Source organism: Scylla paramamosain, chromosome 4, assembly GCF_035594125.1.
Source record: "Scylla paramamosain isolate STU-SP2022 chromosome 4, ASM3559412v1, whole genome shotgun sequence".
Lineage (NCBI taxonomy): Eukaryota > Metazoa > Arthropoda > Malacostraca > Decapoda > Portunidae > Scylla > Scylla paramamosain.
The window spans coordinates 19,449,701-19,477,316 of NC_087154.1; the positions used below are offsets into that span (position 1 = coordinate 19,449,701).

The 27,616-nt window shown below is 41.5% G+C and overlaps 1 protein-coding gene across 2 annotated transcripts in view; it reads left to right on the forward strand.

The window, feature by feature from the left end:
• LOC135099796 (cytosolic iron-sulfur assembly component 2A-like) overlaps positions 1-27,616 on the forward strand; it is an 83,125-nt gene that overhangs the window by 34,531 nt on the left and 20,978 nt on the right. For both annotated transcript variants that reach the window (XM_064002318.1, XM_064002317.1), the window contains exon 2: positions 12,352-12,409. In XM_064002318.1, coding sequence (XP_063858388.1) covers positions 12,361-12,409 — 49 coding nt within the window. In that variant the 5' untranslated portion in view covers positions 12,352-12,360. The remainder of the gene's footprint in view (positions 1-12,351; positions 12,410-27,616) is intronic.

Consider the following 27,616-nt stretch of genomic DNA (forward strand, 5'->3'; position numbering starts at 1 on the left):
TGACCCTCCATGATGAGAGCTTGCCCAAGGAGGTAGCAGGTTTAGATCTCATTATAATAGTACTAAGCAACTACGGCCTGTGTCTGGCAACCTTTCCAGTCCTGTTTCCCACCAGCATCACTTGAGATTGTCACAGTCTGTCACATTGTGATGGTTGAAGTTTACCAAGAGAAGAAATCCCTGTCTTTTCTTCTCCCTGCTTTTTTCCCTATACCAACATCTATGTACTCACCTAACATGGGTCCCAAGAACCTTACTGATCAAGGAAAGGCATGTACTCATGCCTTTCACAAAGAAAATGTGCCAATGAAAGAAATTTCTAGGAGGATAGGGAAAGCAGCTATCCACAGCCTCATTTCAGGAGCCAAGAGTCTTCCCTGAAATGGAAGTTCCACCTCATCAGTTAGTTCCAGGGTGCCCCAGGACCTCACCTACCATAAAGAAGTTGATCAAGAGAACTGTATTGAAAAATGCCAAGATAACAGCAAGACAATTCAAACAGTCCTGCCCTTCTATCCTTGATAATGTGGCAAAACACACCATACAACGCTGCTGTCAGAGGGACCTGAAACTGCATCTCCACTCTCCAACCTCCAAACCCATACTGACTCACAAGATGCATGCTGCTTGTCTCAAGTTTGCAAAGAAATACAAGGATATTACCATTGAAGAATGGAGAAGGATCATGTGGAGTGACAAGTCCACATTTCAGTGTGGTGCAGTGAGGCTTGGCAAGTTGAGACATCCCCCTGGCACAAGTCCCCTCAATCCCTGTGTTATGAGCTGCACAAGCTAAAGATGAGGATAATGAGAGAAAGGAAGGAGATGAAAGAGAGAGAGAGAGAAAAGAAGGAAGGGCAGAGACAAATGATGCTGATACCAAATGTACAATGAATGCCTAGCCACTCCACACAGAGTTTACTGTAAAACTCTCATCATACTGTTGCTCCCATTCATCATTTTATTTTACTCGCTTCCTGTTAATCTTTCATATTGAGTCCCACATACTATTTAGTTGAAGAGTTTGTCTTGCCAACAAAGTAATGAGATTGCATCCAGCCCCTGCAGTATGTTCACTAAGATTTCTGAAAAGTATCAGTCTGTGTGGAGCGAAATTAGTATAAGTGAGAGTGACCAGGTGGGTGATGTGCTACACCCCTGTTCCCCACCATCCTCCCTTTCTTTGTCATGTGACTTCCTTCCCCCACCTTGTGAGAGGCACATGGAGTGGGCAAAGTGACACTGCCTCCTTTGTTTTAGCCAGTCTGTGTTCAGACATCCATCAAGATAGACATACACATTGAAGCAGTGTGAGTTGAGGAGACTAAGCATGAATTTAAGCTTAGAGAGCTTTTAGTTTTATATATTATTTGTCTGATTAAAGCAATACACCCCTGCTGTGATAGGTACACAATAGGAGTCTCATGGAGCCTGCCTGTTCTGGTTGTGCCTCTTAATCTAGTAGATATATTACATACCTACTCCTCACCTGTGAGTTAAGTTTGGTGTAGTGGGGAGTGACTGGCTGGCTCTCCCTTTGTTTGTAGGCTGCTTGGTTTTGTATCAGTAGTACAGCACTGTCTCTAGGATTACGAGTTTCTAGTTTGTGATTCACTGAGTTTGTGATAGGGACCCCAAAAATTTTATTTTTACTGAAAAGTGAATTTGTGATATGACCTGAACATTGTGGATGGTGCGCGCAGTGAGAAACATAGGAAATGGTGGTTTCCACTCTTGTTAATGGGGCGAAGGGGGTTGTGATGTCAGCGTGCACTTGCAGCATCACCACTGCAACATTGCCGCCCACTGTCATTGTTTCTCTCTCTCTCTCTCTCTCTCTCTCTCTCTCTCTCTCTCTCTCTCTCTCTCTCTCTCTCTCTCTCTCTCTCTCTCTCTCTCTCTCTCTCTCTCAAATAATGAATGATGAATGAGTATAAAATAAAGACAGACAGGACTGTCATGCTCTGAGAGAATGAAGCTGAGAAGGAAAGAAGGAATGAAGAAAAGCAGGATTTATGTGAAGGAAAAGGGAAAGGGACGTAGGAAAATTAACAAACACATAAAGTGATGGTGATTTGGAATAAAGAATTGATTAAACAACATGAATGAAGCCATAAATGCAATGATAATGAGAGAGAGAGAGAGAGAGAGAGAGAGAGAGAGAGAGAGAGAGAGAGAGAGAGAGAGAGAGAGAGAATGTGTTTGGTTCTGTGTGACAGCAAAATATATACACCATATACCTGTACACTCATATTGTTTTTCCTTTATCCCCCTACTGTGCCTTCCTACTAACCCACCTCCTTTTCCTACTCTATCCATAATAAAAAATAAAAAAAAGAAAGAAATGTATATAAACTGTGGGGTGGGAGGCAGTGAAATGGAATGATTCCAACAGTTTGCTTTGATAAACTTTGTTAATCACATTGCCATATTGGGCATTTCTGATGAGATGTTGACGGTTTTCAGTTTTACCCATAGGAATAATGGTTCAAAGTTTGTGATTTCAACGTTTGAGACCCACAATGCTGACCTATTTATTGCAAACTTGGAGACTACTATATTTTGTTATATTGTTAAATGTTACTGGGTTCCAGTGTTCTTTTCAGGATTCTGAACTCAGAGGATTACCATTACATTGCTGTGCAGTAAAGTATACTCCTTCTCGGGGCCTTGCCATTCCTTGGGTGGTAGTGGTCTGTCTTCTGGGAAGCTGTATATAGTATTGTCCAAGAGGAAAAGATAATATTCTATGAATGTTGGTGGATTTTTTTGTCTTGCTGTTCATGAGGATGGTAGCTCATAGAATATTATAATCCTTATAACTGTTTGTCCCTTGTTGTAGCTGTGCCTCCTAGAACATGGCTTTTGTTCCTTTCTCAGCTGTTTGGAGTGATTTATTTATTTATTTATTTATTTATTTATTTATTTATTTATTTATTTATTTTATGTAGGAGGGACATTGGCCAAGGGCAACAAAAATCCAATAAAAAAAAAAAATGCCCACTGAAATGCCAGTCCCATAAAAGGGTCCAAAGCAGTAGTCAAAAATTGAAGGATAAGTTTCTTGAAACCTCCCTCTTGAAGGAATTCAAGTCATAGGAAGGTGGAAATACAGAAGCAGGCAGGGAGTTCCAGAGTTTACCAGACAAAGGGATGAATGATTGAGAATACTGGTTAACTCTTGCATTAGAGAGTTGGAGAGAATAGGGGTGAGAGAAAGAAGAAAGTCTTGTGCAGCAAGGCCACGGGAGGAGGGGAGGCATGCAGTTAGCAAGATCAGAAGAGCAGTTAGCATGAAAATAGTGGTAGAAGACAGCTAGAGATGCAAACTTGTAGCGATGAGAGAGAGGCTGAAGACAATCAGTTAGAGAAGAGGAGTTGATGAGACGAAAAGCTTTTGATTCCACCCTGTCTAGAAGAGCAGTATGAGTAGAACATCCCCAGACATGTGAAGCATACTCCATACATGGATGGATAAGGCCCTTGTACAGAGATAGCAGCTGGGGGTCGGAGACGTCTCAGAACGCCTAATTTCATAGAAGTTGTTTTAGCTAGAGATGAGATGTGAAGTTTCCAGTTCAGATTATAAGTAAAGGACAGACCGAGAATGTTCAATGTAGAAGAGGAGAACAGTTGAGTGTCATTGAAGAAGAGGGGATAGTTGTCTGGAAGGTTGTGTCGAGTTGATAGATGGAGGAATTGAGTTTTTGAGACATTGAACAATACCAGGTTTGCGCTGCCCCAATCAGAAATTTTAGAAAGATCAGAACTCAGGCGTTCTATGGCTTCCCTGCATGAAATGTTTACCTCCTGAAGGGTTGGACGTCTATGAAAAGACGTGGAAAAGTGCAGGGTGGTATCATCAGCGTAGGAGTGGATAGGACAAGAAGTTTGGCTTAGAAGATCATTAATGAATAATATGAAGAGAGTGGGTGACAGGACAGAACACTGAGGAACACCACTGTTAATAGATTTAAGAGAAAAACAGTGACTGTCTACCACAGCAGCAATAGAACAGTCAGAAAGGAAACTTGAGATGAAGTTACAGAGAGAAGGATAGAAGCCATAGGAGGGTAGTTTGGAAATCAAAGCTTTGTGCCAGACTCTATCAAAAGCTTTTGATATGTCCAAGGCAACAGCAAAAGTTTCACCAAAATCTCTAAAAGAGGATGACCAAGACTCAGTAAGGAAAGCCAGAAAATCGCCAGTAGAGCGGCCTTGACGAAACCCATACTGCCGATCAGATAGAAGGTTGTGAAGTGATAGATGTTTAAGAATCTTCTTGTTGAGTATAGATTCAAAAACTTTAGATAGGCAGGAAATTAAAGCAATAGGAGGGACCCCATCAGGTCCATAAGCCTTCCGAGGGTTTAGGCCAGCAAGGGCATGGAAAACATCATTGTGAAGAATTTTAATAGGTGGCATGAAGTAGTCAGAGGGTGGAGGAGAGGGAGGAATAAGCCCAGAATCGTCCAAGGTAAAGTTTTTAGCAAAGGTAGGAGCAAAGAGTTCAGCTTTAGAAATAGATGTGATAGCAGTGGTGCCATCTGGTTGAAATAAAGGAGGGAAAGAAGAAGAAGCAAAGTTATTGGAGATATTTTTGGCTAGAATTCCAGAAGTCATGAGGGGAGTTAGATCTTGAAAGGTTTTGACACTTTCTGTTAATAAAGGAGTTTTTGGCTAGTTGGAGAAAGAACTTGGCATGGTTACGGGCAGAAATATAAAGTGCATGAGATTCTGGTGATGGAAGGCTTAAGTACCTTTTGTGGGCCACCTCTTTATCATGTATAGCACAAGTTGTGTTAAACCAAGGTTTAGAAGGTTTAGGACGAGAAAAAGAGTGAGAAATGCACACTTCCATGCCAGACACCATCACCTCTGTTATGCGCTCAGCACACAAAGACGGGTCTCTGACACAGAAGCAGTAATCATTCCAAGGAAAATCAGCAAAATGCCTCCTCAGCTCCCCCCAACTAGCAGAGGCAAAACACCAGAGGCACCTTCGCTTAGGGGGACCCTGAGGAGGGATTGGAGCAATAGGACAAGATACAGATATGAGATTGTGATCGGAGGAGCCCAACGGAGAAGAAAGGGTGACAGCATAAGCAGAAGGATTAGAGGTCAGGAAAAGGTCAAGAATGTTGGGCGTATCTCCGAGACGGTCAGGAAAACGAGTAGGGTGTTGCACCAATTGCTCTAGGTCGTGGAGGATAGCAAAGTTGAAGGCTAGTTCACCAGGATGGTCAGTGAAGAGAGAGGAAAGCCAAAGTTGGTGGTGAACATTGATGTCTCCAAGAATAGAGATCTCTGCAAAAGGGAAGACAGTCAGAGTGTGCTCCACTTTGGAAGTTAAGTAGTCAAAGAATTTCTTATAGTCAGAGGAGTTAGGTAAGAGGTATACAGCACAGATAAATTTAGTTTGAGAGTGACTCTGTGGTCGTAGCCAGATGGTGGAAAACTTGGAAGATTCAAGAGCGTGGGCATGAGAGCAGGTTAAGTCATTGCGCACATAAACGCAACATCCAGCTTCAGATCAAAAATGAGGATAGAGAAAGTAGGAGGGAACAGAAAAGGGGCTACTGTCAGTTGCCTCAGACACCTGAGTTTCTGTGAGGAAAAGAAGATGAGGTTTAGAAGAGGATAGGTGGTGTAGAAGAGGAGAGAAGAGAAGTGTGTGTGTGTGTGTGTGTGTGTGTGTGTTTCATGTAAGAGGGCCACTGGCTAAGGACAACAAAAATTTTGAATACAGAGAAAGGCCCACTTAATGCCAGTTCTCATACAGATGTCAGATAGAATGATAAAAAAAAAAAGAGGACAATTGACTTGAAATCTCTCTCTTGAAAGAGTTCAGGTCATAGGAAGGAGGAAATACAGAAGCAGGAAGGGAGTTCCAGAGTTTACCAGAGAAAGGGATAAATGACTGAGAATACTGGTTAACCCTTGCATTAGAGAGGTGGACAGAATAGGGGTGAGAAAAAGAAGTCTTGTGCAATGAGGCTGTGGGAGGAAGGGAGGCATGCAGTTAGCAAGATCAGAAGAGCAGTTAACATGAAAATAGCAGTAGAAGATAGATAGAGATGCAATATTGTGATGAAAAGAAAGGCTGAAGACAGTCAGTTAGAGGAGAAGAGTTGATAAGACGAAAAGCTTTTGATTCCACCCTGCCAAAAAGAGCAGTATGAGTGGAACACCCTCTCCCATACATGTGAAGCAAACTCCATACATGGACATATAAGGCCCCTGTACAGAGTTAGCAGCTGGGGGCATGGGGAAGGGAAACTGGCAGAGATGATACTTAATAGAAGCTGTTTTAGCTAGAGATGAGATGTGAAAAGTTTCCAGTTTAGATTACAAGTAAAAGACAGATTTTTCATTGTAGAAGAGGGGGACAGTAGAGTGTCAGTGAAGAAGAGGGGATAGTTGTCTGGAAGATTGTGTTGAATTGAAATATGGAGGAATTGAGTTATTGAGACATTGAACAATACTGAGTTTTCTCTGTCCCAATCAGAGATTTTAGAGAGATCAGAAGTCAGGTATTATGTGGCTTCCCTGCATGAACTGTTTACTTCCTAAAGGGTTGAATGTCTATGAAAAGACTTGGAAAAGTGCAGTGTGGTATCATCAGCATAGGAGTGGATAGGACAAGGTTCAGATCACTGAAGAACACTACTGTTAATAGATTCAGAAGAAGAACAGTGACCATCTACCACAGCAGCAATAGAACGGTCAGAAAGGAAACTCGAGATGAAGTCACAGAGAGAAGGACAGAAGCTGTAGGAAGGTAGTTTGGAAATCAAAGCTTTATGCCAGACTATCAAAAGCTTTTGATATGTCTAAGACAGCAGCAGCAAAAGTTTCACCAAAATCCCTAAAAGAGTGTGTGTTTTGTTCTCACGTCTGATGTGATGTATTGGGCTGTGGCTGTGTGTGTTTTGTTTCTCTCTCTCTCTCTCTCTCTCTCTCTCTCTCTCTCTCTCTCTCTCTCTCTCTCTCTCTCTCTCTCTCTCTCTCTCTCTTTCTCTTTCTATGTGTGTGTGAGAGAGAGAGAGAGAGAGAGTAATTTCTCAGTATTTCCTCTCCTTCTAATTCTTCACTCACTCCTCACCTTTGCTGCTTATATTTATTCTTTCTACTTTCTTCCTATCCTCCCATTGTCCTCCATCATCCTTCTTCCACTTCCTTGTTCCATGTATTCTCCTTTCCCAGTTATGTCCATTCCTCTTTTGTCTTGTCTCAAACCTCCCACCCTGTCACCTCCCCTCCCTGTCAGAGATAAGGGACAAAGGAAAGGAGGGCAGGGAGAGAGAGAGAGAGAGAGAGAGAGAGAGAGAGAAAATTTTATTAGTAATAATATTATTAGTTACAATATTTGTGCTTAGTGTACTACTGCTTCAATTTCACAGCTACAAGCACAGTTATACAGGCCTAGATTTCTGTGTTATGGGTGCATTAGATGCACGGTAATTATTAGATTTTTTTTTTTTTTTTCAAGAAAAAAGTACATATAACGTACTGGCAAAAACAGTAATTATTTATTATTTTAAGTTACTATTTCATCCAAAAATGGGATAGAACCATTGTTTTCCATGTCATATGTGAATTCAATATTGGGGTGTTTAGAGTTTAAATAGATTAGAAATTTAGGAATGTGCTGAGAGTGTTTAAATAAAAGAAAGTGTCATTAACATATCTTCTGTAGAACATAGGCTTGAACTCACTGGGGCATTCATCTAACCATTTAGTTTTGTGATAACCTTTAATTGCCAAATCTAACAGGCTAGTGATTTTTTTTTTTTTTTTTATTAAGATAAGTGTCATGGTTCTTAAACAGTTCATTATAATTTATTAATTTCTTAAACAAAATCATAAGAGTTTTACTTGATGTTAGTGGCTCCAGTATGGGGACAAAATATCTAGCAAATTTTTAATCAAATGTATTAATGGTGCTGAGGATGGGTCTAATATAGTTACTGGCTTTGTGTGTTTTCAGAAGGCCATATAGAATGTCAGGAGATGAGCCACTTGTGAATAGGTAATTAAAGATATCTTTATTGATAACCTTCAGTTCAAAGAGTTGTCTAAGTAATCTTGCTAGCTTATCTTCAAATTTAGTAATGTATTGGAAAGGTTTATCTTTGATTAATTTAAATTTGGATGTGTCACCTAAAATATATTTAACTTTTTATGATGTAATCTTTTTCGTTCACAACAACTGTCCTGCGACATTTGTCTGGTTTGGTGATAATAATTTAATCATCTGATTTTAATTTGATTAGAGTCATAGAGAGCTTGTGGTAATTTCAGAAAAGAACGTTTAATTGTGTTGAAATCTTGAAATGAGGAATGAACTACTGAAGAAATGTCTTTAATCAAACTTCCCCAATCTTGGGACTTTTTTTGGCAAGTATTTAGTTAGTATTCTTAAATGCTTGCCATATATTTATGTTTTGTCTCTTACATTGTTGTGCCCTTAGTGTGATGTTCTAGTTTCTTATCTTTTTTTTTTTTTTTTCCATTGCACTTAGTTTTATCATTTTTTTATCCTGATGATGTCTTCTGTGAAGGTGAAATATTGCAATAAAGGAAAAATGTGTCCCAGTTCACCTCATATATATATATATATATATATATGTATTAAGACAACAAATCCCGCCTCTCTCACGGCTGCCTTTAGCTCAGCACGCCTCCCCAAGACACCACCTACGTAACTTGGTGCATGGCTTAACTGCAGGTTACAAAGTTTTTTCTCAACTCCTGTACACAGACAGTTGCAACACCAGGTTATGCTTTCCTTTACTGCTGTCACTACCTGAGTCAACCTACCTATCCTGCCTCTGGTGCAGCATAATGCAGAGCTCACATTCACCTCCACAGGGTCCTTTTGGCCTCTTGTGGTGAATTACACAACTGAGGTCATCAGCCTGTTTCACCCACCAACAGGCAAGGGAATATTATGACAGCAAAGTCACTCTCAGCAACTGGGAAAGAATCAATAGCCATGTTCTAAGAAGCACAGCTACAACAAGTGACAAACATATATAAGGATTATAATATTCTATGGAATACCCTCCTCTCAAACTACAAGACTAATAACCACCCACATCCACAGAACATTATCTCTCCTTCTGCCATGCAACACCATCACTGTCTCCTCAGAAGATGAATCAAGACCACCCAGGACCAACCAGGCTCAGAGAAGAAACAGACACCACTGCACCACAGATTCAGATGTCCTCTAAGCCCAGAGCCCACCTAAAGAACACTGGAGCTTAGTTGTATTTAACAGTATATCACTGTATACACAAATGAACTGTCCCCCTAAACAGAACAGAGAGGCTACTGACCACTCAGAGGCACACCAAATACTCGTACATGACTATTACAGCTGAGGAGTCATTGTTGGAGGTATCTCCTTACTTACAAGGTACTACCATCACAGGCAGGCTTTTGGGGACACTTATCTTTCACCTAAAATCAGCAGGGGCTTATTGCTATACTAGTCAAATAGTATCCCATGAATCTAATCACCCTCTAAATGTAAATCACACAAAGTCTCCAAGCCTTGCCTTGCCTCATCTTGTACTACCTCACCTCCTAGTAACTGAACAATGACTAAGGGATGCACTCTACCCACGCACTTCTCAGAGCAGGGAGATGTCACATGACAAAGAAGAGGAAGTGGGTACAGGGACAGGATGGGGGAGTGATGTGTTCCACCCACACGCCACACACCCACCACGAGCAGCAAGCTACAAAGACATTATTTTTTTAAAGTTATTATGAACATGCTATAGGAGCTGGATGCAGTCTGATTACTCTATAGGCAAGGGGAACTACTCAACTAGATATTGGGTAGGACTCAGTACGAAAGGATAATGAGAAATAAAGAGAATTGACTGGAAAATAAGAAAGGCTATGCATGGGGAAACATACAGTAAACCCCTGGAGTGAGTGGCAGGTAACATCATACGTCGTGCATTTTCTCTGTGTATTTGTTAACCTTCCTTTACTCCTCTCTTCTCATCTCCCATCTTCCTTCATCTCATTTTCTTCTCACTTCCTCTCTTCATTTATGCACTACATAACTATATATATATATATATATATATATATATATATATATATATATATATATATATATATATATATATATATATATATATATATATATATATATATATATATATATATATATATATATATATATATATATATATATTCACAGTGGAACCTCAGTTTTTTTTAACTTAATGCTGTTCAGAATCTGAAATGTTCAAAAACCAAAACTGTTTTCCCCATAGGAATCAATGTAAAGTAGACATTCTCAGACACTGGTCCACCATGTCTTGGCGGGTAATGACCATCACACTCTCGCTGCTCCACAACATCTCCACCTCAGAAATTTTTTATCCAGAAAGGATGTATTGAATGAACTTAGTGACACAGAACTCATCAAAAGATATTGTTTAGACCACTGATCAAGTGAGGAAGCCTTACGGAGTTATACAGAGAGGAGCAACCCACTTATCGTCAAAATGAAGGTGATCATAACACATAGGCATCTTGCTGCTGGGAAAAGCTATTGGGAAAATGCAGTTGTGCAGTAGTGATAGTGTTGTGGATCATAGAGAGAGCCACAGGAGGCTCAGGATTGCTCCTGAGTGCCGAACCTTGTTTGTTTACGTTGAAGTTCTTCAACTTCTTCAACAGAATCACATTTAATTTATTTCTAAAATTGAATTACTGTCTTGCCCTCTTTGTCTTTCCTCCAGATATATAAAAATTAAGGAAATATTTATGGAAACTATAAATTAGTAATAAATGACAGCTTTTGCAATATCTTGTATTACAGGTAGTCGCCGACTTAGGAAGACATTAGGTTCTGACAGAGCCGTCGTAAGACGATTTTGTCGTAACTCAAACAGTACTATTTTTTATTCATTTATAGGTTTGAATCAAATACATAATTGGTTATTACATTTGATTTATTTGCAAAACATAAAAATACAAAATACATTACAAGATTACGAATCATTTTACACTTTTGGACAAAACTGGTAGACTGGTAGACAGAGAAGATGTTTTTTTCATAAACATGTTGAGTTTTGTCAGAATGGTTCGTTTTTTTTCTCTTCATAAATTTCCCGGTATGGACGAAAAGCATCTAGAACCATGCGTTCAATTCTTGAAAATCTTTCAGTATTTGGATCCATTCCTTCAAAATAAGCAAAAAGTTTATTCAACTGTGATAAACCTTCTGCTAAGCCTTTAGTGGTGAACATTCTTTGTAGTTCCTCTTCCTCCTCCTTTTCTGCTGCTGCTTCCCTCCTTTCTTCTTCTGCTACTTTTTCTTCTTCCAACTCAATCAGATCTTCATTTGTTAGTTCTTCAGATTCTTTGTCTAGCAATTCCTCGATTTCTTCCATTTCACATTCTAACGACAGATCTTTAGCTAGTTTCACAATTTTGTCACAAATCATTTCTAGTTCATTCTCATTATCAAATCCATCAAAAGTACATACTCACATAGATGTACGTGACAGTAATGACACAAACACACTGAAGCTGCAGACTAGCAGATAATCTCTCAAAAGAGCGTGCTGCCAGCAGCAGGAAAAATTATCGTACGCGCGCTCAACATATCTTAGCCAAATAGCTATCGTACAAAAATTAAATATTATCATATTGTTGTCGTCGTAAAGTCGGTCTGTCATAAGTTGCATATGTCATAAGTCGGTGACTACCTGTATTTGAAATCAAATTTGAAAACCGAATTATGGTACGACAACCAAAGGAATTACGAGTTAAAATTTTTGTTCAAAAACTAAGTTGTTCAGAAAGGGAGACGTTCGGTAGCCGAGGTTCCAACATATATATATATATATATATATATATATATATATATATATATATATATATATATATATATATATATATATATATATATATATATATATATATATATATATATATATATATATATATATATATATATATATATATATATATATATATATATATATATATGGTTTTTTTGCTTCCCAGAAGATTTCTCTAGTGACCATGGTAACACTGCACATGTACTGCCTAATAAGATGTGAATATACTAAAAGATTTTACAAAGGGTGTGATTTGTGAGGAATAGGTAGGGTGGTTTGAAAATGAAAAGTAGTAGTGTTTCTTCTTAGATAGTTAAAAAGTGTTGGAAAGAAAAAGTTTGTGTAACATCCATTGATTTGAAGGAAATACATGTTTGACAAAGTAGCTTTGAATGTAATGTAGAGGTTCTAAATGCTTGCTGTCATTTGGACCTAGGAGACAGAAAATTATTAAGTAAATATTCCCCTTCAGCACTGGAGGATGAAAATGGATGAATCAGAGCTGGAGGAGCTGTCTGCCACTGTATATGGTGAGTAGTGATGATACCTAATTAGTTTTCTTGAAAAAAAAAAAAAAGCTGACACCAAAATATGAAAGATGTGCATGAGCCAAACCAATGCATGTATTATTGTCACTTGGTACAGTAGGATCTCATGTCTAGCAAGTAATAGGGGTCAGAAAGCCTCATTTGATGCAAGTTTGTGAGATGCTTATAATGTAAACATATGAGAAAAATTATATGTACAAAAAAATTTTATTGAACTCCTATTATGTCTGTAATTTCACTTCTTGTGGAAGTTATTGACATTAGTTTAGGTCATATAAAGCAAACACTGAGATATGAAATGAATAAATAATGTCAGTAATTGCACACAACAATGATGATATTAGATGAGAGAGAGTAGATGCTAGGCAGCATCTACTCTTTCCTCCTCACTGTTTACCACTGCTGGCACTACTGTCACCACCCTCCTCCTCCCTCCTTTCTTTTTCTGCTTCTTACAATGCCTCCCTCAACTTTATCTTTTTGTGTATTCCATACATTCCTTTCCTTCCCAACCAAAAAGTTTGTCTATGTTGGTGGTTCTTAATCTGGGGGTATGCCATCCCCCCCAAATTATATTTGCTATTCTCTTAACTAGAGTATGATCTGATATTTAAATGCTTATAAAAGAATGTAAAAGTATTGCCTTATAACTTTAGTGTTCTATAGTCTACTACTCTGCTTACCATTTTCTGTACTAACTGATCCCCCTCCATATCCCTCAAAACACATGGGAGTGAGAGTTTTGATTCATCCTGGACCTGCATGCGTACTACTCATGACTGGTGAACGAGAATTCACTATATGAGCAATTCAAATGGAATCAAACTGCTTATGTCATCAGGATGTCCTTGTATCCAGGTTGATAGTGTATTTCAGTTGAAAAAAAAAACAGAAAATGTTTTGCAAGATGACTTAATGCACAGTTTGCTAGTGTTTCAGCCAAATATGATTATTTACTTAGTAAACATGACCCATATTATGCCAAATATACTGCTATATTATATGAATATAAATATATTATTATTGTGAACTATGGTCATGGCCCAGAAACATACGAGACATCCCTGATGAGGAATTACAAAAATAAAGCTGTTATATTGCACACACACACACACACACACACACACACACACACACACACACACACACACACACACACACACACACACACACACACACACACACACACACACACACACACACACACACACACACACACACACACCACGTACGGACCGGTACAGACTCAGTGCAATTCCCACCATGGTGCGAGCCATCAATCAATAGTCCCTTCTAGATTTGACTTACCTTTAGGATTAATGTCAAGTATTTCCCCACCCCCAATTTACATTTTCAGTTTGTTGACTGCCTAAAGAATAAACCGTTTATTATTATTATTATTACACACATCCCTGATGAGGAATTACAATAATAAAGCTGTTATATTGCACACACACACACACACACACACACACACACACACACACACACACACACACACACACACACACATTTAGGTGCAATCTTGAACAGATATAGAAACAAAATTTGATAAAAAAATAAATAAATAAATAAATAAAAGGGCTGTACAGGCTGCATGTTACCTGCAGATGCATGTACAAAATCACCCATTTGTATTTATTTCAGGCACCCAGATTTCTGTGCAGCCCAGGGTTTGCAGGCAAACCTAGTTTAGTGTATTTTTTTTTTTTTTTTTTTTTTTTTTTTCTGAATTTCATACATTTTGGTTTGAGGAACAGATCTCAATATTTTTTTTTTTTCTTTATCCATGTTGGATTTAATTTGATTTAATTACACTCATTTGCAGCCAGTAGGAGTCCAGAAGCCTTATTTTTGTGCCACAGTACCTTTTGGAATGAATAAGGCATGTTTTTTTTATTTTTTTTTTCTACTGTGATTCCAGTTGGCACACATCAAATATAATCATTACCAATTCTCAGGTCAACTGATCTAGGGTTAATTTCATGTTGGCTATGACTTCAAATGAAGTAATAAGTGGAAAGTGTGGCACAAAAATATAACAGCACAATGACAATTAAAGGAAAGTGGAAGTGCAGCAAATGCTGGACAGTGGTGTTTCTGTTCACCACTTGTGTGAAGCTTATAGCACATGATTATCATCTGTGTATAATATAAAGAAGCAGCAGGAAAGGAATTCTTTGTTGACAATGATTTAAAGAAACAGATGTACATACAACAAAAAGTGAAAGTTGGATAGAGTACAGATCATGGTTATAATGATGCAGTGGTTTTGACAGCAAAGGAGTGATGGTGTGGACATATTTGGCATGATGGTGATAGAAAAGTTAAGGTATTTCAAAGAGACATTGGTTTAGAACATCACTATGTGTATACTGAGAAGTGGCTGCAGAGATTCCAGAAGATCCACAGTATTTCATTGCATAAGGTTTGCAGAGAAAACTCTTTTATAGAGGAAGAAGCAGCAGAATACTGACAAGCTTGCCATGCTTGTCTCCTGTTTCCTGTTTCTTAATATTTGTTTACTAATTTACTAATTTACTTTCATTTTAAAACATTCTTTGGCACACCACACACTATTTGAATCTTTTTAGACATTTCAGAAGGTATATTAGAGGTGTCAAAGGCTAAATCTTGGTTAAAGGAAAACAGCTAATTTAGGATACCTCAACATATACAGTAGAACCCCAGTTCTTGAACTGAATTTGTTCTTGAATGCCATTCAGAATCCAAAATGTTCTAAAATTAAAACTATTTTTCCCATAGGAATCAGTGCTAAATGGATTAATCCATTCCCAGACACCAGTCTACCATGTCTTAGCAGCTCGTGATAGATGCACCCACAGCCAAGATGGCTACTTCACAACATCTCCAGGTCACGAATTATTTATCCAGAAAGGATGTATTGAATAAACTTGGTAATGGAACTCATCAGAAGATACTGTTTAGACCATGCAGGTATTCTCTTCATCACTGATCTAATGAGAGAAGCCTTACAGAGTGACAAAGAGAGAAGCAACCCACTTACCACCAAAATGAAAGTGATCATAACACTTAGACATCTTGCTGCCAGGAAAAGCTACTGGGAAAATGCAGTTGTGCAGTAGAGATGACATTGTGGGTCATCAAGAGAGCCATAGGTTGCTTGGAATTATCGTACCTCAGAACTGAAAACTGTTTGTTTATATTGAGGCTTTTCAAAGGGATCACATTTACCTTATTTCAAAGACTGAATTACTGTCTTACATTCTGTGTCTTTCCTTCAAATATATAAAAATGAAGTAAATATTTATAGAAACTATAAATTAGTGATAAATGGCAACTTTTGCAATGTCTTTTAATATTTGAAATCAAGTAACTTTGTTCTAAAACTGAATTATGGTACCACAACCGAAGCAATTATGAGCTCAAAATTTTGTTCTAAGGCCAATTTGTTCGAAAAGGGAGGCATTTGGTAACCAAGGTTCCACTGTATTTGATTACAAATAATGCTAAAACTAATTTGGGAAAAACTTTGATAAAGTGTTTGGAGTTCATGAATGACACTGGTAGACCAACCACATCACTGAAACTACCACTTGTCAGTAGTACAACCCTACACAAAGCCTGACATTCAGCATATGAGGCACAGGATGATTTTCTGGGACTTTTTGGGGGGGAATAAAAGCACACCTTATATGCCAGAAAACATAGTACATGTCATGGAAGAAACAAAAGGAAGCAGATTCACTTGTTGAGGGAAAAAAGTGAGAGTATTGGTGGTTAGCAGTGACAAAGAGTATCTCAGTTGGATGAAGCTCCAGAAATTTCATGTGGAGTACTGATGAGTTGATAAGAGACAGAATGAGGATTCTAAAATTAGTATCAGAGGACACAAAAGACTAATATGCAGAGAATATAAAGTTGAGAGGGTGTGCGTGCATGTGTGTGTGCGTGTATGGTTGTGTCCTTCAACCATATATATACCTTTGTCCTTTATTTGTGCTATTGAGTGATTGTTTACAATGATTGATGGTTGTGTTATTGGTGGTGATTAATGATCTTTAAATGTTAGCTGGATGTCGTTGGCACAGGATGTTTGTGTGGTGCCATGTAGCCAGGTGTGATGTTAACAACCCAAGTTTCAGAGGTGTGTGAGGGTGGGCAGATGGGCAGAGCGTCCCGACCACCGGACATGGCCACAACCAGTCCAGCTGACCACACATCACTGAGAAGGTGAAGGTGGTGCTGCTGGCTGCATTTGCTGTGGACCCCTATGTGGCTTATCAACAGTTTATTGGTAGGAAGCTGCACCTTGGGGAGTCACCAGATGTGTACTTAGTGGAGCTGCGGTGTCTGGCATCCCTGTTTGGTGGGATGTCTGACAGCGCCCTTGCATGCGCCTTCATAGTTGGACTGCTGGAGAGTGTCTGCCAGCCACTCAGGGCTAGGTCGCACATGGTGGCCCTGGACTTGGATCAGATCCTTTCCCAGGTGAGAGCAGTCATCAGAGAAGACAGTCCCCTGGAGTCACCAAAGGCATGTTTTGGAGCCACGACACACTCTGTCACTGCACCTGGAGTGCTTGGATCAAGTCAGCGATGTTTCGCATGCAACGGTCCGAATCATTTCGCTAGGGACTTTATAGTTCGCCGCAAGGGTGAGACAGCAAGTGGTGGTACAGTGTGAAGTGTTGGTGGCCGCTTTCAGCGACGAGGAAGGTGTCACCAGTGTGGTGATGTGGGCCACATTACTTCTGCGTGTCCAGGAAACGTGCCTGGAGAGGAGGCGTCAGCACCAGCTTCCTCTCCCAGTGGTCAGTGAGTGAGGCACTGCCAAGTGCAGTAGTGAGTGTGGAAGGTGTACAGTGTCGTGCATTAGGGGATACCGGGTGCTCACAAAGCATTGCCCACGTCTCATGCTGCAAAACGTGGAAGAAGGGTGCTATTAGATTGTTTACTGTTAGTGGAAGGGAATGGCAGTGCGAGGGAATGGGTTCTGTGCACCCTCAGCTGAGCAGTGGGGCTTCAACAATCACAAGTGTGAATGTCACTTCTTCGATGCTCCTTGGATTTACATTTATCTTGGGCATTGTCAGCATCAGGGCACTCGGAGAGGTTGCGGTTGATGGCCAGTGTGGTGTGCATTTCGGTGTAGATGCAGCACCAATTTACGCAGCAGTGGGCACAGTGGAGGAAGTTGACGAACCTGACTTTACTGCGACATATGATCCTGTGACTAACTCTTGGACTGCAGCTTGGAAGTGGTCAGAGGGTAAGGAACCTGGTGTCCTGCAGAATAAGCTAGAGGTGTACGGTGTTCCCCATGAGGTCAGGGAGGCGTATGAAGAAGAGCTTGGAAAATGGATCGAGGATGGGTGGCTGCTTCCATATGACAAACGTAAATTTGAGGCAGCTAAAGCACTAATCCCCTTGATGGCAGTGGTACAACATAACAAAAGCAAAGTGTGGCCCGTTATGGACTTTAGAGAACTCAACACACATATCGACGTGTTCACAGCAAACTCGGACGTATGTGCAGACCGCATGCAGGAGTGGAGGAGAGAAGGTGTGAATGTGTCCATGGTGAACTTGACGAAAGCATATTTGCAGATATGGATTCATAAATCTTTGTGGCCATACCAAACCGTCCTTTTTAAAGGCAAGAGGTATTGCTTGACACAACTGGGTTTTGGGCTGAATGTTGCCCCACTAGTTATGAAAGCAGTATTGAACAAAGTCCTTTCACAAAATCCAGATGTGAGGAGGGGGACATCAGCGTACATCGATGACAGCCTTGTAAATGAAGAAATTGTCAAAGTCAGTTGTGTGCAAGAACATCTCAGGAACTTTGGTTTTGACAAGTAAACTGCACGAACAGGTCGCTGATGGAGCTCGAGTGTTGTGCCTGAGGCTCCGGGGGGAGTGGGGAAGTCTTGTCTGGAGAAGAGACAGTGAAGTGAGTGACATTCTGAGTGAGCTGATGTGACGAACAGTTTTCTCATTCTGTGGCAAGCTGGTTGGCCACTACCCCATGTGTGGCTGGTTGCGGGTGGTGACTGCTTTCATTAAGCAGAGAGTTAATCGCGCCACGGAGAGATGGGATGACGTCGTCGCTGACGAGGAGGTCAGATGGTTCATGGAGGAGACTGTGCGTGAAGTCAGAAGAAACAATCTGGTGCAAGGAAAGTGAGATGTCAAAGGTGTGGGGCAATGTTAGTTCTTTGGCACTAGGTGTTGCTTTAGAGATCGGTAGGCACATCGTCGAAGACGCAAGCTGTTTACTCAAGGAAGATTCATGTCACATCAATCTAGCTGAGTTTGACGCAGCCATTAAAGGCTGAACCTTGCTGTGGCTTGGTAATTCAAGAAGCTGCAGTTGCTGACAGATTCCTCAACAGTGCATTGCTGAATCTCGGACAGCCTCTCAGGAGGACAAGGCTGAAAAGGAAGGCTGCAAGTGAGATGCTGATCAGGAGGAGAGTCGGGATAGTGTTGTCACTGGTTCAGGAGTGTGGCCTCCAGCTGACAGTTAGCCTTGTGCCCTCCTTTGACAACAAGGCTGACAGTCTAATGCACGTGTCGTGACAATGGTTGAAGTCCACTGCCTACCCTACAGCTATCCACTCAGCATGCGCAGCTGGTACTGGCATAACTGAAGACGTCATCGCAGAGATACATAATTCTGTGGATCATCCAGGTATCAGATGCACGCTTCATTTCATGAAGTGAGTGCACCCAGCAGTCACAAGACGACAGGTGCATGCTGTCGTCACCAGGTGTGAGGCATGTCAGTCTGTCCATCCACCCAGCACCAGTGAAGTGGTGGAAGGGATGCCCGGATGTGGAAGAAGTTTGGCAGAGAGTTGGAATGGACATCACTCACTGTGGTGGATGCCCATACTTAACGCTCATTGACTGTGGACTATCAAGATTTGCTGTCTGGCGTCAGTGAGACTTCAGACAAGCACGAGCATCATTGAACATTTACAGGCAGTGTTTTGTGAACATGGAGTGCCAGAAGAATTGCTGACTTACAATGGCACTGCTTTTCATTGCAGGTCTTTTGCTGACTTTGCGGCATGGTGGTGTGTTAGTCTCAGATTTAGATGTGCGTATGCTCCATCCAGGAATGGGGATAATTGAGAGATGCCATCGAACTGTGAAAGTTATCGCTGCGAGGAAGGGCTGCTCCATAGCAGAGATAGTGTATCTATATAATTCAATGCCTCGAGATGATCACACACCAACCGCCCCTGCAAACGTGCTGTACCGGTGCAGTGTCAGAGTTTGGGGATTGGACCACTGTCGGAAGAAAGAAGCAGAAGTAGACAACACCTACCAAGCTGGGGATGAAATGTGGGTGAGGCCACCCAATGCTCGATGTGATGACAAGCACAGAAAAGGAACAGTCATGAGAGTTTTATGGGAATAAGCAGTGGAAGTCAAAGGAATTCCTCGCCATGTCAGGCATCTTCGCCGCTGCTACACGCTGGAATCCCAAGTTGAAACAGCCACAGATGATGAGGACGAGGAACTTCTCATTCAACTTCCTGCCTAGAGTGAAGAGAGTGAAGAGACTGACTCAGAGGAGGATACTGAGTCAGAGGATGCTGCTGAGGACTTGGACCATGTACTGTCAAGGCATTCATTGAGGTTGAAGAGACCTCGATTGTGTGATCTATGTGATTAGTATATCAGGGGGGAGTGTGCATGCATGTGTGTGTGCGTGTGTAGTTGTGTCCTTCAACCATATACCTTTGTCCTTTATTTGTGCTATTGAGTGGTTGTTTATAATGATTGATGGTTGTGTTATTGGTGGTGGTTAATGATCTTTAAATGTTAGCAGGATGTCGTTGGCGCAGGGTGTTTGTATGGTGCCACGTAGGCAGGTGTGACGTCAGCTACCTGAGTTTCAGAGGTGTGTGAGGGTGGGTGGGCGGGCAGAGCGTCCCGACCACTGGATATGGCCACAACTAGTCCAGCTGACCACACGTTTTCCCACTTGCCAACACGTCCCAAGCCCAAGTGCGGCGGCGGAGTTTTATCCTGGGCCCAAGTGTTACTGTGTGCCATCTTACCTTAGTTTAAGTAAAGACAAAAAGCAAGTTTTGTGTTTACTTTCTGCCTCAGAGGGTACATTGTTTCAGATAGGTATGCAGAAGAAGAGGATCCCAACATAAGGAAAAATCTTTTATAATCAGGAGCACAAATGTGTAGTAGTCCCAAGGGATTATGTTCCCACAGCAATTGCCTTAATGCACCTGATGGGTGTAGCTGGAAATGGAGAATCGTTCAGGAATTAATTATGTTCGAGAACCAAGGTTCCACTGTATTGTTAATCACCAATAGTGTTATACATGTGTGATTATGGTAATAAATTCCAAATTTATTCAATACTTAGTAAGCAAACCTGTGTCTGCAGCAGTTGGATGCTGCTTGAGGAGGAGGCAGTAGACACCTGCCGAAACGATAATTACTCCCAGTGAGGTCTAAAGCACTGTTCAGGGGGTGCTGTGAACTTATCATTAAACCCAGCTGTGACCTCACTGAACGTTTCCCTTTGTGTCTCACAACACAAGGGGGTAGTCACAGCCTGCCCTCTAAAGACAACTCTCTTCCTCCACACAAAACTACAAGCACCTAATAACACACACACCCTTCACTCCAAAAATTTTAAAATCATGGCGACTCCTACACCAGCCTCGGAGTCCCCATCTGGGGAGGGGACCATAAATGTCCCCAGGTCGGACTGCCTTTCCGTCGACGACCCTAAGTGTCTTGACACCCCCCTCAACTTTTTCTTCATTAACTTCTGCAACATTCGCGGTCTAAGATCTAATTTTCAATCTGTAGAACACCACCTCTCCTCTTCTAAACCTCATCTTCTTTTCCTCACTGAAACTCAGGTGTCTGAGGCAACTGACAGTAGCCCGTTTTCTGTTCCCTCCTACTTTCTCTATCCTCATTTTCGATCCAAAGCTGGATGCTGCGTTTATGTGCGCAATGACTTAACCTGCTCTCGTGCCCACGCTCTTGAATCTTCCGAGTTTTCCACCATCTGGCTACGACTACAGAGTCATTCTCATACTAAATTTATCTGTGCTGTATACCTCTCTCCTAACTCCTCTGACTATAAGAAATTCTTTGACTACTTAACTTCCAAAGTGGAGCACATTCTGACCCTCTTCCCTTTTGCAGAGATCTCCATTCTTGGAGACTTCAATGTTCACCACCAGCTTTGGCTTTCCTCTCCCTTCACTGACCATCCTGGTGAACTAGCCTACAACTTTGCTATCCTCCATGACCTAGAGCAATTGGTGCAACACCCTACTCGTATTCCTGACCGTCTTGGAGATACGCCCAACATTCTTGACCTCTTCCTGACCTCTAATCCTTCTGCTTATGCTGTCACCCTTTCTTCTCCGTTGGGCTCCTCCGATCACAATCTCATATCTTTATCTTGTCCTATCACTCCAATCCCTCCTCAGGATCCCCCTAAGCGAAGGTGCCTCTGGCGTTTTGCCTCTGCTAGTTGGGGGGACCTGAGGAGGTATTTTGCTGATTTTCCTTGGAATGACTACTGCTTCCATGTCAGAGACCCGTCTTTGTGTGCTGAGCGCATAACAGAGGTGATAGTGTCTGGCATGGAGGCGTACATTCCTCACTCTTTTTCTCGTCCTAAACCTTCTAAACCTTGGTTTAACACAGCTTGTTCTTGTGCTATACATGATAGAGAGGTGGCCCACAAAAGGTACTTAAGCCTTCCATCACCAGAATCTCATGCACTTTATATTTCTGCCCGGAACCATGCCAAGTCTGTTCTCCAACTAGCCAAAAACTCCTTCATTAACAGAAAATGTCAAAACCTTTCAAGATCTAACTCCCCTCGTGATTTCTGGCATCTAGCCAAAAATATCTCCAATAACTTTGCTTCTTCTTCTTTCCCTCCTCTACTTCAACCAGATGGCACCACTGCTATCACATCTATTTCTAAAGCTGAACTCTTTGCTCAAACCTTTGCTAAAAACTCTACCTTGGATGATTCTGGGCTTGTTCCTCCCTCTCCTCCACCCTCTGACTACTTCATGCCACGTATTAAAATTCTTCATAATGATGTTTTCCATGCCCTCGCTGGCCTAAACCCTCGGAAGGCTTATGGACCTGATGGGGTCCCTCCTATTGTTCTACGAAACTGTGCCTCCGTGCTTGCACCTTGCCTAGTCAAACTCTTTCAGCTCTGTCTGTCAACATCTACCTTTCCTTCTTGCTGGAAGTTTGCCTACATTCAACCTGTTCCTAAAAAGGGTGACCGCTCTAATCCCTCAAACTACCGTCTTATTGCTTTAATTTCCTGCTTATCTAAAGTTTTTGAATCTATCCTCAACAGGAAGATTCTTAAACATCTATCACTTCACAACCTTCTATCTGATCGCCAGTATGGGTTCCGTCAAGGCCGCTCTACTGGTGATCTTCTGGCTTTCCTTAATGAGTCTTGGTCATCCTCTTTTAGAGACTTTGGTGAAACTTTTGCTGTTGCCTTGGACATATCAAAAGCCTTTGATAGAGTCTGGCACAAAGCTTTGATTTCCAAACTACCCTCCTATGGTTTCTATCCTCTCTGTAACTTCATCTCAAGTTTCCTTTCTGACCGTTCTATTGCTGCTGTGGTAGACGGTCACTGTTCTTCTCCTAAATCTATTAACAGTGGTGTTCCTCAGGGTTCTGTCCTGTCACCCACTCTCTTCTTATTATTCATTAATGATCTTCTAAATCAAACTTCTTGTCCTATCCACTCCTATGCTGATGATACCACCCTGCACTTTTCCACGTCTTTTCATAGACGTCCAACCCTTCAGGAGGTAAACATATCACGCAGGGAAGCCACAGAACGCCTGACTTCTGATCTTTCTAAAATTTCTGATTGGGGCAGAGCAAACTTGGTATTGTTCAATGCCTCAAAAACTCAATTCCTCCATCTATCAACTCGACACAATCTTCCAGACAACTATCCCCTCTTCTTCAATGACACTCAACTGTCCCCCTCTTCTACACTGAACATCCTCGGTCTGTCCTTTACTTATAATCTGAACTGGAAACTTCACATCTCATCTCTAGCTAAAACAGCTTCTATGAAGTTAGGTGTTCTGAGACGTCTCCGCCAGTTTCTCTCACCCCCCCAGCAGCTAACTCTGTACAAGGGCCTTATCCGTCCATGTATGGAGTATGCTTCACATGTCTGGGGGGGTTCCACTCATACTGCTCTTCTAGACAGGGTGGAATCAAAAGCTTTTCATCTCATCAACTCCTCTCCTCTAACTGACTGTCTTCAGCCCCTCTCTCACCGCCGCAATGTTGCATATCTAGCTGTCTTCTACCGCTATTTTCATGCCAACTGCTCTTCTGATCTTGCTAACTGCATGCCTCCCCTCCTTCCGCGGCCTCGCTGCACAAGACTTTCTTCTTTCTCTCACCCCTATTCTGTCCACCTCTCTAACGCAAGAGTTAACCAGTATTCTCAATCATTCATCCCTTTCTCTGGTAAACTCTGGAACTCCTTGCCTGCTTCTGTATTTCCACCTTCCTATGACTTGAATTCCTTCAAGAGGGAGGTTTCAAGACACTTATCCACCAATTTTTGACCACTGCTTTGACCCTTTTAAGGGACTGGCATTTCAGTGGGCATTTTTTTTATTAGATTTTTGTTGCCCTTGGCCAGTATCCTTCCTACATAAAAAAAAAAAAAAAGAAGCAGTGATTATAACTCTGAATTAGAATTGATAGATGGTAGTGTCATCAGTGTAGATTAATAATATTAATGGTTATGATGGATAATTTTAGTGCTATTGATTGATAGTGGTTATTGTTATTAATGATGATCAATACTAGTGAAGGAGAAGGTCAGTTGTGATACTGTGTTTGGTAGTGTTATGCAGGTTACTGTAACATACATAGCCTACCATGATACTTCAAATTGTTGTGATTTCTGTGCATGAAGATTTTGTAACCAGCACAATAATGGTTATGATATGTGCCAGTAAATAAGCCAAATGACAAAAAAAAAAATGAGACATTCTACTAGGGGGTTCTGGAGTTGGCTGTATTTTTATTTGTTTATTTATATATTTTATTTTATTTTATCTTATTCTATTTCATTCTATTTTATTCTCTCTTTTTTTTATTTAAATATTTGCAGTAAGTACAGTAGTACAGTGATATAATTAAGGACATATTAGTATCAAAAGTTTACACTCGTGTGACAAACTATCTTAAAGCTACTGTCCACATATTTAAACATACTACAGACTATAAATTGCACACTGTACACTACAAAACTTCATTGTCAAGGTGGCTGCTGCTGTAGCCATCTGTGGGCAGCAACCTTTGCCTGCTGGGTGGACATTAGCCTGATGTCCACATCAGTGGTGAAGGCATTCCACAGCCTGACTGTTGTGACAGCGAAGGCGCACTGGTGGGTGGTGGAGTAGGACCTTGGGACCTCCAAGAGGGAGTCGTTGCTCAGCACCGCCCTTGTGCATTGCTCAGACCTCCTCCAGGTGGCCCTCAGGTCCGCCAGGTGCAGCAAGTGCTGGACCTGTGCTTTGTGTAGCACCATCAGGGCGGCGACTCTCCTGCAGTGCTCCAAGCAGTCCAATGCTGGAGCTGCCGCGCCAGTCTGTTGTGTCCGGTGCTGCTGCTGTTGCCATGGTTGCTGGAGTGGTCTCTGCTGGTCCTCTCGTTGGATAAGGTGTTCTGCCCTCCTTTGTATCTTATCCAGCAGGCTGAGGTGACAGCAGGCGCTTGACATCCAGATGAGGGGTCATACTCCATGACAGGTCTGACTAGGGCTTTGTACAGGGTTAGCAGGTCATCATGGGAGAGGTGTTTCACTCGGTGCAACAGTGTCACCTTCAAGGAGGCATTTTGGGCCACCTTCTTGAGGTGATTGTCAAAGCGCAGCTGAGAGTCAATCTCTACGCCGAGGATGTCAGTGCTGTCCTGTAGAGGAATGACGTCTTTCCCGAGTCTCTCTCTCTCTCTCTCTCTCTCTCTCTCTCTCTCTCTCTCTCTCTCTCTCTCTCTCTCTCTCTCTCTCTCTCTCTCTCTCTCTCTCTCTCTCTCTCTCTCTCTCTCTCTCTCTCTCTCTCTCTCTCTCTCTCTCTCTCTCTCTCTCTCTCTCTCTCTCTCTCTCTCTCTCTCTTCACATTACACCTGCCAAAATTGTGATATGCCACATTTGCTCATGTACCTTTGCACTAAGACAACTACTGGAGAGGTATGGGGAGAAGCAAAGAGAGTTACACCTTATTTTTATTGATTTGGGAAAAGCTTATGATAGAGTACCACGCCAGGAATTTTTGGTCTAGTATGAGAAGGAAAGGAACATCAGAGAAGTATGTGAAAGTGATCCAGGGTATGTACAAAGGCGCAAGGACGAGGATAAGGAGCAGTGTTTTTTTTTTTCTTTTTTATGTTAGAAGGACACTGACCAAGGGCAACAAAAATCCAATAAAAAAAATGCCCACTGAGATGCCAGTCCCATAAAAGGGTCAAAGCAGTGGCCAAAAATTGATGAATAAGTGTCTTGAAACCTCTCTCTTGAAGGAATTCAAGTCACAGGAAGGTGGAAATACAGAAGCAGGCAGGGAATTCCAGAGTTTACCAGAGAAAGGGATGAATGATTGAGAATACTGGTTAACTCTTGCGTTAGAGAGGTGGACAAAATAGGGGTGAGAGAAAGAAGAAAGTCTTGTGCAGCGAGGCCGCCGGAGGAGGGGAGGCATGCAGTTAGCAAGATCAGAAGAGCAGTTAGCATGAAAATAGCGGTAGAAGACAGCTAGAGATGCAACATTGCGGCAGTGAGAGAGAGACTGAAGGCAGTCAGTTAGAGGAGAGGAGTTGATGAGACGAAAAGCTTTTGATTCCACCCTGTCTAGAAGAGCAGTATGAGTGGAACGCCGCCAGACATGTGAAGCATACTCCATACATGGACGGATAAGGCCCTTGTACAGAGTTAGCAGCTGGGGTGGTGAGAAAAACTGGTGGAGACGTCTCAGAACGCCTAACTTCATAGAAACTGTTTTAGCTAGAGATGAGATGTGAAGTTTCCAGTTCAGATTATAAGTAGAGGACAGACCGAGGATTTTCAGTGTAGAAGAGAGGGACAGTTGAGTGTCATTGAAGAAGAGGGGATAGTTGTCTGGAAAGTTGTGTCAAGTTGATAGATGGAGGAATTGAGTTTTTGAGGCATTGAACAATACCAAGTTTGCTCTGCCCTAATCAGAAATTTTAGAAAGATCAGAAGTCAAGCTTTCTGTGGCTTCCCTGCATGAAATGTTTACCTCCTGAAGGGTTGGACGTCTATGAAAAGACATGGAAAAGTGCAAGGTGGTATCATCAGTGTAGTAGTGGATAGGACAAGAAGTTTGGTTTAGATCATTAATGAATAATAAGAAGAGAGTGGGTGACAGGACAGAACCCTGAGGAACACCAGTGTTAATAGATTTAGGAGAAGAACAGTGACGGTCTACCACTGCAGCAATAGAACGGTCAGAAAGGAAACTTGAGATGAAGTTACAGAGAGAAGGATAGAAGCCATAGTAGGGTAGTTTGGAAATCAAAGCTTTGTGCCAGACTCTATCAAAAGCTTTTGATATGTCCAAGGCAACAGCAAAAGTTTCACCAAAATCTCTAAAAGAGGATGACCAAGACTCAGTAAGGAAATCCAGAAGATCACCAGAAGAGCGGCCTTGACGGAACCCATACTGGCAATCAGACAGAAGGTTTTGAAGTGATAGATGTTTAAGAATCTTCCTGTTGAGGATAGATTCAAAAACTTTAGATAGGCAGGAAATTAAAGCAATAGGATGGTAGTTTGAGGGATTAGAATGGTCACCCTTTTTAGAAACAGGTTGAATAGGCAGGAAATTAAAGCAATAGGACGGTAGTTTGAGGGATTAGAACGGTCACCCTTTTTAGGAACAGGTTGAATGTAGGCAAACTTCCAGCAAGAAGGAAAGGTAGATGTTGACAGACAGAGCTGAAAGAGTTTGACTAGGCACAGAGGCACAGTTTCGGAGAACTATAGGAGGGACTCCATCAGGTCCGTAAGCCTTCCGAGGGTTTAGGCCAGCGAGGGCATGGAAAACATCATTGCGAAGAATTTTAATAGGTGGCATGAAGTAGTCAGAGGGTGGAGGAGAGGGAGGAA